Source organism: Portunus trituberculatus, chromosome 17 (genome assembly GCF_017591435.1).
Source record: "Portunus trituberculatus isolate SZX2019 chromosome 17, ASM1759143v1, whole genome shotgun sequence".
Taxonomy (NCBI): domain Eukaryota; kingdom Metazoa; phylum Arthropoda; class Malacostraca; order Decapoda; family Portunidae; genus Portunus; species Portunus trituberculatus.
Window position 1 is genome coordinate 3,483,817 of NC_059271.1, and position 14,322 is coordinate 3,498,138.

The 14,322-nt window shown below is 37.7% G+C and overlaps 1 protein-coding gene across 1 annotated transcript in view; it reads left to right on the plus strand.

Annotated features, from left to right (window-relative positions):
• Positions 1-14,322, plus strand: part of LOC123505172 (mitogen-activated protein kinase kinase kinase kinase 3-like) — a 190,945-nt gene that overhangs the window by 5,254 nt on the left and 171,369 nt on the right. Inside the window, exons 2-3 of the mRNA XM_045256333.1 lie at positions 5,264-5,321; positions 11,739-11,894. Of these exons, the coding sequence (XP_045112268.1) occupies positions 5,264-5,321; positions 11,739-11,894 (214 nt within the window). The remainder of the gene's footprint in view (positions 1-5,263; positions 5,322-11,738; positions 11,895-14,322) is intronic.

Sequence of the window (14,322 nt, forward strand, 5' to 3'; positions counted from 1 at the left end):
CATTATCAACTTTTAATCTGTGTTTTTTTTTTTTATTGATTTTCCCATTAACATACTTATAAAAGAGTTTTGACTCATTTTTGCATTTGTCAACTATGTCTTTCTCATAGTTCCTTTGTTCCTTTTTAGTGTTTGGACATATTCATTTCTTACTACCTTAAATTCTTCCCAATTATTAAGTCCTCCTCTTTTTCTCCTATTCCATGCTGCTTCCTTTTTCACTTTTGCTAATTTACATCTTATGCTGTACCTGTCTTCCTTTCTCTCCCCCTCACTGAATCTGATTTTGGGGAAAATATCTTTTAATCCCTTCATTTTTAATATTCGTAAATATATCCGTCTTCCCTTGTACATTATTTGCTGTACGTATATACAGATAACTCGATTTACACGATAGATGCGTTCCAAGAGGTATATCAAAATTCGTGTAAAACAAACATGTAATTCTCATAAGAAACAATAGATAATAGGGGGGGATGCGGGATGTGGCCCCCCCAAAAATTGTACAAAATACTCTATTTATTTGGCTAAATTAACATGTTTTTATTATTTACAATTCTAAATACTAAAAGTGTATTTAAAGTAAAGGGAAAAGCAAGAAATAATAGGAGAAAGCAAAAAATAATAAGAGAAAACAACAAAACAAAGAATACATACTCAAACACTCACTGCATCACTGCCTTCACCACTCACACTACAGTCAGTCACCGTCTTCCTCTGAGCTTTACCACTTTATCAAAAATCCACTTATCAAAAATAACCCCACAAGCAGAAGAAGATGAAGGACGTTTTGGGGCCATCTTAGTGAATTATAGGCAGATTGAAGAGATTCCGTCTGTACTTAGTGCTGGCAGACTGCAAATGAGGCATGAGAAGAGTGGAGCTCCCACCTATCGGCCAGCTGTGGAACTCTGGCGCGCAGTTTGAAATTGCGTCTGACGCTCACTTTGAAAATGCGATTGGGCCAAATCGCTTATAAGCAAACCGATTGCGTAAATTAAATTAATTATAATATTTTTTCGGTCACGTTGTAACAAAAAAGCGTAAATTGAACATGCGTAAATCGAGTTACCTGTAGTTGATTCCACTCAGCTTCTGCAAAGTATTCCCTTAACTTTGCAAAGTCTGCCTTCCCATAATTATACCTTCCATTTTTGTGAAGTTCATTCTTATTTACTTATGAGCCACTGTCAGGCTGAATTCAATTAATAGATGGTTGCTTTTCCATAGAGGGCACTGATACTTATTTCTTCAATGACTTCAATCTCTTTGTAAACAATAGGTCGAACCTTGATGCCTCTTCATTTCCTCTAACTCTTGTAGTTTCCCTAGTCCACTGTGTCATAGTGTTAATCATTATTAAGTTTAGTTGTGTATATCCCCACAATTCTCCTCCTTGTGTGATACAGTTTTCCCAGCATACATATTTGCAGTTGAAGTCCCCACATTATAATTTCCATCACCAATATTTATATTTTTTGTTGGCCCATTTAGTTTTGTTTCTGTTATGCCCATGATGTCTGGCTGCTTTATCTTAATGTAATTATTAACTTCCTGTAACTGGTATTATACCATTTATGTTTGTGTATGCTACTGACCATTTACTGTTTCCACTTACATTACTGATTCTTCTTATTCTCTCCTTATCAGATACCTCATCGTCTTGTCTTTGACCTTCCAGTAGAACTTCTCTTCCTGCAACCTGTTCTCATTTTTTCCTTTTCCTCTCTTATAAGATAATTTATTTTATCTTCCGTATTCATGTCCCATTTTATCCAAATTTTCTTGATTTATTCTGTCTTGTCCAGCCTCCACACATGCTGAATCACCTCAGATGCTGTAGTTTGTGCTCTGAATTTGACTTTCATTGGTCTTTTTCCTTCCTCTGTCTATTTTCCTAGTCTGTGCACTTTCTAAGTTTTGCTCACCCAGTCCTCACCTCTGTGAACACTTCTTATCACATCTTCTGCTACCTTTTTCTATTCTTTCTCCCTCTTGAATTTTGCAGGTTCCTTTTCTTCACTTGTCTTAACCCATATATAACTATACAGTGGAGACTCAATACTCGAATGTCTAAATACTCAAACTTTTCAATACTCTAATGCAAAAGTTCTATTTAATATTAGTAAATATTAGAAAGCACTTCAGCAGGCATTGAAGCCTGACCTAGATGTATGAAGAGGTGGGTAGAGGGCCATAGGGTTCTCCTGTCTTCAAAACAAATAAGATTTGGATAGCATATAGAACAGAAAAATGGAGGGAGAGGTGGAGCTGGGTGGAGCGGCCAAACATACAATAAGGCCCCGCACTTGGTGAATTAATTTCTCTGGCGAAACTACCGTCAAATGTGAATTACGCCAAGCACGAGTTCTTTACACCATACAAATAGCCTAAAAAATGCCTCAATCAGTCTTTGGTCATTGCCAAAGTCCCTCTTTTGACCCCTAAAATACGTACCATCTTTCAAACTAAAATAAAATCTTTTGCCTTCACATATTAGAACACATGTACAAAACAGATCAATTATTGATCTCCCTCCATTTTTCCGTTCTATATACTATCCAAATCATATTTGTTTTGGAGACGGAAGAACCCTATGGCCCTCTACCCACCTCTTCATACGTCTAGGTCAGGCTTCAATGCCTGCTGAAGTGCTTTCCCTGAGAGCTGCTTTGCAACGTCTGGTGGCGTGGAGGCATGTGTGCGCGTGTGTGTATTTACCTAGTTGTATTTACCTAGTTGTAGTTTTACAGGGCCTGGGCTTTATGCTCGTGTGGTCCCGTCTCCATATCTACACTTATCCAATTTTTCTTTAAAACTATGTACACTCTTTGCTGATACCACTTCCTCACTCAAACTGTTCCAAGTCTCAACACATCTTTGCGGGAAACTAAATTTTTTAACATCTCTCAGACATCGTCCCTTCCTTAGTTTCTTACTATGCGATCTTGTGCTTCTAAAGTCATATTCTTCTCTCAGGATCAGTTTCTCATTATCCACTTCATCCATTCCGTTAATCAATTTATAAACTTGTATCAGATCCCTCTCTCTTCTCTGCTCCAAGGTTGGTAGATCCATTGCCTTTAGTCTCTCCTCATATGCCATCCCTTTAAATTCTGGAACCATTCTTGTAGCCATTTTTGTAGTCTCTCTAATTTTCTTATGTGTTTCTTTTATGGGGAGTCCACACAACTCCTGCATATTCCAATCTAGGTCTTATTTTAGTACTTATCAATTTCTTCATCATTTCCTTGTCCATATAGTGAAATGCTACTCCAATATTCCTTAGCAAATTATACGTCTCTCTGAAAATTCTATCAATATGGCTAACCGGTTGATTATTTTCTTCCATTGTCACTCCCAAGTCCTTTTCCTTTTTTACTTTTTCTAGTTCTACTCCATCTCCCATCTTATAGATTCCCACTGGTCGTCTTTCACTTTTTCCCATTTCCATGACATGGCTTTTGTCCACATTGAATTCCATCTCCCATTTTTTGCTCCATTTCCAGATCTTGTTTAAGTCTTCCTGTAGTATTTCACAATCCTCTTTTTGTTTAATGACTGCACAGTTTCGCATCGTCCACAAACAGATTTATGTAGCTGTTCACTCCCTCTGGCATGTCATTTATATATACGAGAAAAAGTATTGGTGCCAATACTGACCCCTGTGGCACTCCGCTGTCTACTGTTCTCCACTTGGACTTCATATCTTTAACTATCGTCCTTATTTCTCTCCCCCTTAAGTAATTCTTCATCCATCTCAATGTGCTTCCTTTTAAGCCACCCTTCTCCTCTAACTTCCATAGTAATCTTTCATGTGGCACTTTATCAAAAGCCTTTTTTAGATCTAAATAAATACAGTCAACCCATCCCTCTCTCTCTTGTACTTTATCAACTATTCTAGAGTAGAAACTCAATAAATTTGTCACACATGACTGACCTTTTCTAAAACCAAATTGGCTATTTGATAATATTTTGTTGTCTTCAAGAAACTCGATCCATTGCTTCTTTATTACTTTTTCACACATCTTGCATATTACACTAGTTAGTGATACTGGCCTGTAATTTAACCCTTAACTTCCGGCGGTCGTATATAAACGTTTGCGTCAGAACGTCCGAAGTGACGGGATTCGTCCCAGTAATCAAGATTTTTCCGGCGTAATTTTAAGTCTCGCGCTCTCTTGAGGCGGATGGTGAGTAGAAGTATCTGGCATCTTTTACCACACAAGTGTTTCCACAAGAGCTCCTAATTTTAGAGGTAACTGAACTGTTTTCCCGTTTTATGGGCGACACTTGGCAACTCCGGTGACGCTGGGTAGAAAGGTCAGTGATAACAGCGAAGGATCGGGTCAGATTGTAAATCACCATGGAGCAAGGCAGAACCCTTTTACTTAGCAGTGGTTCTGAGCTAGAAGAAAGTGACAGTGAATATATAGAAGAAGAAACTGGGGAAAGTGAAGAGACTAGTAGTGAGGACACGGATGTAGAGCATCATTCACCTGCTTTCTCAGGAGAACAGACAGAGAGACAGAGACTCTTACACAGTATAAGTGACAGTGAAGGCAATAATGATGAAGAACAGACTCCAGATAATGTGTCAAGGACACAGAGTGTTTCTAGGAGACGCAGGCATGCGCGTGCTCCTTCCTTCCTCCCCCTACTCTCTCTCTCTCTCTCTCTCTCTCTCTCTCTCTCTCTCTCTCTCTCTCTCTCTCTCTCTCTCTCTCTCTCTCTCTCTCTCACACACAGAGACAGAGAGAGAGAGAGAGAGAGAGAGAGCAGCGTCGCTCTCCGGGCTGTTTCCTCTTGACTGGTCACACATTCGGAGGAGGAAACTTTGATAAGGCAATAACTAAACTCTCAGACGTCATATCGAGCTGGAAAGTACATCATTGTATTCAGAATAACACAGAGAAAATAATTATCAGTATTCAAACTGTGTTCTGACAATTTTTAGGTGTACCATTTTTCCCCGTCATTAGACAGGAAAAAATATTTTAATCCCCGGAAGTTAAGGGTTAAAGGTTCTTCCTTCCTTCCGCTCTTATATATGGGAACCACCTCAGCTCTTTTCTACTCCACTGGCACTGTTCCATTTTCTATTGAGCATTTTATGATGTTGTATATTGGACTTGCTAGTTCTTCCCTACATTCTTTCAGTATTCTGCCTGAGACTTCATCCGGTCCCATTGCCATTGTATGTGTGTATGTGTGTGTTTGTGTAATTAAGAATTCTCTGACGATTTTCTTGTTTACTTTCTAGGCAAAACGTTTGATTACCAATGAGTTTGCTGCAATCAAAGTCATCAAATTGGAACCAGGTAAGTGTATTTATTTATAAGTTGTAATTCTTATGCATTTTGTATTTGAAAATGAGAAATTGGCTTAAAGGAAGTAGACCTTGAGAGGGAGTGGTTGGGTTTCAAACCCATGGCAGGACTCGGTATACTTGGCATCTGATCATTGGCAGGAGTTACAGATTCTTACATTGAATGTGAGTATGCTTGGCATCTGGTCATTGGCAGGAGTTACAGATTCTTACATTGAATGTGTTTGTGAGCTTGATTGATATGAAGGTTAGGTCACTATCAAGCCCTTTGGAAGTGCATGGATTGATTTCAAAGTCTCACAGATGCATTGTTCATGAGTTCCTTGCAATATAATCTTTTATTTGTTCTATTCACATTTTAATGACCCAAGCAGAAGATAATGCTTCATGAAGCTTTTGAGCGCCCCTTGGATTTGATATCTATCTTGAGCGTGTAACTTTAGTGTATCACCGCTATGTGGCAGCTTCATTCCTACTCAAGATGGAAGGAGCCTGAACACCAGTCTGCCATAATACAGCTGCCTTCCATACCAGCCACATTTACTTTCTGGTCTGCTACAGAGCCAGAATCTGCCCTCTCACCAGGTGTCATACTTTAGAAATATCTGTACACTTTGAAGAAGTGTTATTATAAAAATGTGACTGTAAAACTAACATATGATTTGTTTCACCAGGGAGGAAGAAATGTGGGGAGGAAACTCTTAATGCCAAGCATATGGTCTAAGTTAGGTGTTAGGGTAGGGGTTTCATTCATTGTTGAGGTCAATTTGACATGTTCTGGGTAAACTGAGGTTGTGTTGGAGTAGGTGCACTAGGTTGCATGTCACCCAATAGGATCATTTAGGTTAGTGGTTTATTGAGGTATGTATTTACCTAGTTGTATTTACCTAATTGTATTGTAGAGGGTTCGAGGGCTCATAGTGTCCGGTCTCCATGTCTTCATTTATCCAATTTTTCGTAAAGTTGTGCACATTATGTGCTGTAATAACTTCATTATTCAATGTATTCCACTTTTCCACCGTTGTGTGTGGAAAACTGTATTTTCTAATATCCTTCACACACTGCCTCATTCTGATTTTCTTTACATGACCTCTTGTCCTTCCATCCTCTTCTGTCAACAGCACTAGGTCTTCCTTGTCTATCTTTTCAATGCCATTGACTGTCTTGTACATTGTTATTAGATCTCCTCATTCTTTTCTATCTTTTAAGGTTTGGTAGTCCCATTTTCTTTTGCCGCTCTTTATATGTTAGGTCCTTTAGTTCCGGCATCATCTTTGTAGCAATCTTCTGTATCCATCCTAATCTTCTTATATCTTTTATAGAGCTCTGAGGTATAGAATAATATTATTATCACTCCTCCTCGTTTATCCTTCCTGTCTCTTCTACAGCTATTATATCCTTCTTCCTTAAAATTAACATGAATCTCCGCTCTTAGTTTTGCTTCAACAATGTACATTACATTTGAGTTTTTCTATTTCAAATAATCCTTAATCTCCAACACGCTGGATAACAACCCATCTATATTAGTATAAGTCACTCTTAATTTCTTCCCTCCTCCACAACCTCTTCCTTCTTCTGTAGATACCACTTCTTTAGTCTCATATCCAGAACCCTCCAGTAAAAATCTTTTTCTGGATCTCCGTCCTTTTCTCATTTTTTTTTCCTTAACTTCATTTCTTAGCACTTTCTCTTTTTCCCTATTCTCTATGTTCATATCTCTTTTTATGTAAATATCTATGTTCAGTATCATCGGCCAGCTTCCCTTTCCTTGTCGTAATTTCCTCCACTGCCATTTGGAATCTCATTCTCACTTTCATTGGTCTCCTACACCACTCACTAAACCTTCCCAAACTAATCACTTCCTCCACCTCCTGGTCCAGTTCCTGTGTGCTGTTGTGAACCTTTTTGATAATAGTTTTGGCCAATTCTCTCTCCACGTTCTCTCATGAACTTACTGGTATTTGGATTTTTTTTCCTTCATCCCAAAAATCGCAAAGTGTTTCCTCTCATCCACTGTATCATGCACTAGATCTTCTTTCTCCTTAATTACTTGTATTACAGTGTCTCTTGTTTTTTCCTGAATTTGCCTCTTTACTACCTCTGAAAATCTTACTTTTTCCTCTTGTTCTTGTTTCCATGCATTTTGTAATTCCTTCAGCTTGTTTTCACCCAATCCACCTTCCGTCCTGTCCTCAATCCGAAATTTTTCTTTATCCTGTAAGCTCCTTAAGGAGTTTTTGTTATCTTGACATGTATCTTTTAGGACATCATTTCGTTTCTTTATCTCTTGTATCTCCTCTTTTAATCCTTGATTGATTGCACTGCCCTTCTCACATTCTACTAATCTCAGTCTAAGCTCTGTGTTTTCCGTTGTCAGTCTGTCCTACTTTTCAATTAAACTTGACATCACTTCCTTTAAGTATCTTAACTCTCTTTCTACGTTGATCAATCTCCTCGTATTTCCTCTTTCTTCTCTAAATCCAGAAAATTCCATATTGTCCTCAGTCAATCTCCTGATTCCTACAGGTGTTTCAATAAATCGCAGATTTTAATTTGGTGGTGTTTGTTTTGATTGCGTCGTATGTCTGGCTGCACCACTCAGTTCCGTACCTCTCCATTTTATTTCCGTCTGCACGATCCAAAAAAACTTATGGAGACAGAAGAACTATATGGCCCCCTATTTCCCTGTACTTACGTCTAGGTCAGGCTCCAACACCTGTTGTAGCTTGTTCCATGGGAGGAGAGGGAAGGACAAGCCCAGAATCATCCAAGGTGGAGGTTTTAGCAAAGGTTTAAGAGAAGAGTTAAGCGTTAGAGCCAGAAGAGATGGCAGTGGTGCCATCAGGATGAAATAAAGGAAAGAAAGATGAAGAAGTAAAGTTATTGGAGATGTTTTTGGCCAGATGCCAGAAGTCTCGAGGGGAGTTTGAGTTTCAAAGATTTTGACATTTTTTACTTATGAAGGAGTGTTTGGCAAGTTTAAGAACAGGCTTGGCATTATTTCTGGCAGAGATATAAAGTGTGTGAGATTCAGGAGATTGAAGGCTCAAGTACCTTTTGTGGCAACCTCTCTATCATGTATAGCACGAGAACAGGCTGAGTTAAACCAAGGTTTAGAAGGTTTAGGTTGAGAAAAAGAATGAGAAATGTATGCCTCCATACCAGACACTATCACCTCTGTTATGTGTTCAGCACAAAGAGATGGGTCTCTGACATGGAAGCAGTAATCATTCCAGGGAAAATCAGCATAATACCTCCTTAGGTCTCCCAAACTGGCAGAGGCAAAATGTCAGAGGCACCTCTGCTTTGGGGTATCCAGTGGAGGGATTGGAGAAATAGGGTAAGGTACAGAAATGAGATTGTGATCGGAGAAGCCCAACGGAGATGAAAGGGTCACAGCATAAGCAGAAGGATTAGAGGTGAGGAAGAGATAAAAAATGTTGGGCATGTCTCCAAGACGGTCAGGAATATGAGTAGGGTGTTGCACCAGTAGCTCAAGGTCATGGAGGATAGTAAAGTTGAAGGCTAGTTCACCAGGATAGTCAGTGAAGGGAGAGGAAAGCCAAGGCTGGTGGTGAACATTGAAATCTCCAAGAATGGAAATCTCTGTGAAAGGGTAGAGGGACAGAATGTGCTCCACTTTGCAAGTTAGTCGAAGAATTTACTATAGTCAGAAGAGTTAGGGGAGAGATAGACAGCACAGATGAATTTAGTTAGAGAGTGACTGTTGAGTCGAAACTAGATGGTAAAAACTCAGAAGATTCAAGAGCGTGGGCACGAGAGCAAGTTAAGTCGTTGCATACATTGATGCAAAATCCAGCATTGGAACGAAAATTAGAATAGAGAAAGTAGGAGGGAACAGAGAAGGCTACTGTCAGTTGCCTCAAACAGCTGTGTTTCAGTGAGGAAAAGATGATGTTTAGTAGAGGAGAGGTGATGTTCTACAGGTTGAAAATTAGATCTAAGACTGCGAATGTTGCAGAAGTTAATGTAGAAAAAGTTGAGGGAGATGTCAAGACATTTGGGGTCATCACTGAGAGAGAGGCGTCTGACCTGGGGACATTTTTGGTCCCCTCCCCAGAAGGGGACTCCGAGGCATGGGTTGGAGTATCCATTTTTGTTTTAAATTTTGATTTTTCAAATGAAGGGTGTATGTGTGGTAAGTGCATGTAGTTTTGTGTGAAGAAGGAGAGTTGTTTTTAGAGGGCAAGCTGTGACTGTCCTCTTGAGTTGTAAGACACAAAGGGAAATGTTCATTGAGATTACAATTAGCTTTAATAGAAGGTTCACTGCACCCCCTGAACTAGTGCTATTAGATCTCGCTGAGAGTAAATTATCTTTTCAGTTGGTGTTTTCTACCACCTCCTTCTTATCTACATACTTAACCTTAATTATTAATTATAATTGAGTTTCCCTTCCTCCCTTCCCTCTATGACCTTTTAGGCTAGAGCCGATGGGTGGTACCTGGGAGTAGAAAACAGGCTGGGTGTCTTCTCAAAGAAAACAAAAAGAAGCACCTCAAGTATTTCTTTCATTTCTTTTTCGTGAGCTGTTAGACATGGTGTGAGTTTGCTGTGGGAATGGGGTTTTAAGCAGTAATTAATAACTATGGGTAAGTATGTAGATAAAAATGGATTTTACATTAAAAATCCTATATTTGAATGTAATATGCTATAAATTCCTCAGATATACTTTTAAGGTGTCTTAACTTCCATCTCTAGTTCAAATAGTTGTTAAAAATTCATAAAATGTATGTTTTGAGGTATGTTTATAGTACAGTTTTTGTCTGCCGAAGTCAAGTTTGTTTTGTCAAATAATGTAGATTTTTTATGCGCTTCCATTTTTTCACTTAATGATGGAGGGTGGCTAGGGTTATCATATATGTTGATTTCAGGCAAAAAGAAAATTTTTTTATTTATTTTTTGTTTGTTTATTTATTTTTTTATGAGCTTCAAAATAAGGGTTGGTGTTTTCCCACTCCTTGTTCGGTGTTTTCCTGCAGTAGGGGAAACACCAACTGAGATCCCAAAATTTTTGAAGTGCAAAATATGGCACTTATTTTCTGAGTTGAGGATTCATGCGTATACCATAGGTATAGTTTATTTGGGGTATAGTGTGCACTCTCATGTACCAGATGAAATTTTTAAGCAGGTTTTTGTACTAATAAGTCGGTGTTACCCAACATCACCCTATACATGATTATATCCTACTTGACATCCCCAAACAAATGCCACGATACTTACGTGTGGAGTGAGTGAGTGCACACTCTGATTGTTAAAACAAAGCATAACCAATTCTATAGCAGGCAAGAGGTAGTAGAGGGAAAAGACTGTTAAAGTGAAATATTGTATAAACGGTTAATCATATAGTGGGGAAGACCTGTACCCTTGTTTCATCACCACAGTGGTAGAAAAATCTCCCAACAAATGTCAAGTGCTAATTGATTTTTTGGATCATCGATCTTCTGTAGTCAGATACTTAAAACTAGAGATTTGTTTATGTTTAAGTTAATTTCTTCCCTTTAACCCAAATAGTGATTACATTTCAGCTGTTTCTCTTGATAGTTTGTCACATGTGACTTCCATCTTGCAGGACCTTGAACTTTTTAAATAATTCAATCAGCAATATGAACATTTTAAAAGTTAGAAATGTATTTAACTGTCTTACCTAGTTCCTCATGAATCAGTGAATCACCTGGAAAATGAATGTAATGGTATTCTGAGCAGAGAATATTCTGTGGATATGCCTTGGTTTGATAGTGGGAGAGGAATGAAGTGCAACAAGAGAAGCCTTGTTACTATTTCTGTCATTGTGAGTGTCAGGTGAGTGGCCCTCTGCTGCTGGTGTCAGGTATTCATTTTTGTCTTTCAAAAGTTGCATATCGTTCTCCTAGTATTGAATCAAACTCTTTTAATGTTCATTTACATTAATCAATTATTTAAAAAGAAAGCATATATGCGTAGTATCAAATATAATTAATTTGTAAGTAAATCCATGATTAGAAAAACACAACTGGCAGTGTGGCATGGCAGAACAGTGTGGAAGTTTTGAAAGACAGAGATTAGTACCCAGCAGCAGCAGAGAAGACCACTCAACTGACACTCACTGTGACACTATCAAACAAAGGCATTAAACATACTAAGTACTCATGGAATATTTTCTGCATAGAATAACATCACCTTCCATTTCCCAGATTCATCCACCCACACAGCCATCCATTCATCCCATCCATCTGTCCATCCATCCATCTGTCCATCCATCCATTTGTCTATTCATCTATCAATCTGTCTGTCAGTCTGCCTATCCAACAATCTACTCATCCATTGATATATCAATACATGTGACCACTTAGTCATGTATTCATCTATTTATCAATTGATTTTTAATGCATTCTTTATATCTTTCTCAGGGGATGACTTCACCATTATACAGCAAGAAATTCTAATGATGAAGGATTGCAGACACCCGAACATTGTAGCATACTTTGGAAGTTACTTGCGTAGAGACAAGCTATGGATATGCATGGAGTTTTGTGGTGGAGGCTCTTTGCAGGACATATATCATAGTAAGTGTGTATTTGTATTAATTATCTAGTTGTATATTACAGGATTTGAGCGAAGCTCATAGTGACCTGTCTCCATATCTACTTCTATCCAGCTTTTCCTTAAGTTTATGCATATTTTCTGCTGCTACAATCTCTTCACTCCACCTCCTATGTGGATAAAAAAAATTTTTGATGTTCCTCAAACACTGACTTTTCATGATCTTGGAGTGTCCTTTTGTTCGTCTATCATCCTGTGTCAGTGATACCAGGTCTTGTATATCTTTCTTTTCCATACAGATTACTGTCTTATACATTATCATTAGATCTCCTCTCTCCCATCTATTCTTCAAAGTTGGTAGTACCATTACCTTCATTCTTTCTTCATAGGGAAGATCTTTTATTTCTGGCACCATCTTAGTAGCAGTCCTTTGGATCCTTTCTAGCTGCCTGATATCCTTCTTCATGTATGGTGACCACACCACTGCTGCATATTCAAGTCTAGGTGAATGCCTTGTATGTAATTGAATGTGTCTTTAATGTTGAAGCAGATAACCGATTCATGTCTTTCTGGAGTCAGGGTTTCTTGTATAATCACTCCCAAGTCTTTCTCTTCTCTCCTTTTCATTATAACCTCTTCTCCCATTATGTATTCCCATGTAGGCCTTATATTATTTTAACCCATTTCAATTATATGGCATTTCCTGGTATTAAATTCATCCTGCAATTCCATACTGTCCTTCTTGTTCCTTATTACTCTCAAAGAGTTTTTCATTGTCTCCAAAAAAATTTATATAGATACTTAAACCCTCTTGTATATTGTTAATATATATACTTGGAACATAATTGGTGCCAGCACTGAACCCTGTGGTATGCCACTAGTAACTGTGCTCTGACTTGATTGGGTGTCTCTTATCATTGTTCTCATTTCCCTTTCTGTTAAGTAGTCTGTCATCTAGTTTAAGATACTTCCCTGTATTCCTCCAATGTATTCTATTTTCCATAGGAGTCTTTTATGTGGTATTCTGTCAAAAGCCTTTTTTAATATTTAAATACACCTTGTCAATCCATCCATCTCTCCTTTGTACCTCATCTATTACTCTTGTTTAAAAAGCTTAGTAAATTTGTTATGCATGATCTTTTTTTTCTATAAAAACAAATTGGGAGTTATTAATTATTTCATTTTCCTCCAGATATTCTAACCATTTTTCTTTAATAACAATTTCGCAGATCTTTCCCACAACACTTGTCAGTGACACTGGTCTATAATTTAGGGACTGTCTTTTTTCTGTATATCAGAACAATATTTGCTTTTTTCCATTCCCTTAGTACTGTCCCTTCCATTAAAGAACTGTTGATCACATCCAAAATTGGTTCCATCAGTTGTTCTCTACATTCTCTCAGTGTCTACACTGACACTCCATCTAGCCCCATTGCTTTTCTTACATTCATCTTTTCTTGTAATTCACAAATTTTCTGTTTATGTACCACAACACTTCTTAATCCTTCCTGTGCCACTTGGTCATTTGCTCTATGAAATCTCCCTCTTCATTAAATACTGATGTAAAGCTCTCATTCATTAGTTCACTCTTTTCTTCCATTGTTTCATATATCCCATTTCCTTTAATTGATTAACTTGATGATGGTCTCTCTGTTTGTCATCTTTCCATATCTATACTTATAAAAAAGCTTGAGTTCCTCTTCCCATCTCTTTACTACATCCCTTTCAAAATTTCTCTCCTCCTCCCTTCTTATTTTAATGTATTCATTTTGTGACTCTTTATACTGCTTCCAATTTTCTTCATTTTGCTGCTACCTTATTTTTTTTCTAAGCTGCATCCTTACACTTCTTAGCTACCATTATACCATGTGTGCTCTTTTATTCTGTATTCGGGAACATATCTCCTTACCCCCTCATTGCACTTGTCTATGAATATTTCATACTTTTCTTAGACTGTCTTGCCTTGCATAATTTCCTTCTAATTAATACTACCAAAATAAATTCTTAATCCTTCAAAATATGTCTTGGCATGGTTCTTTTTTTTTTCTTTTTTTTTTTGTCCCTCATCACATTTCAAAATTTCTTGATCCTCTAATTTTCTAGAACCACATGATCACTTTTTTCCATTGGGCTATGATATTTGATGATTAATTTATTTTATATACCGTATTTGGTTGCTCATAAGATGCACCTTTTCTCCAAAAAAAAGGATCATATTAAGGCAGTGGTTGTTGGTCAGTCTATGGCAACAGAGATTCAAAAAATTAAACCCTAGACATCTCCGTACATGTAAACTACTTTTTCTTTAAAGGTAACAATATATAATAGGTTGTACGTACTAGTAATTCACATAAAATGACACTAGTCAGGAAGAATTTGCATACACCACATGAACCAAAACAAAACATGCAATCAGCAATCTTGATCTTGACATGGGTATGACTCACTATT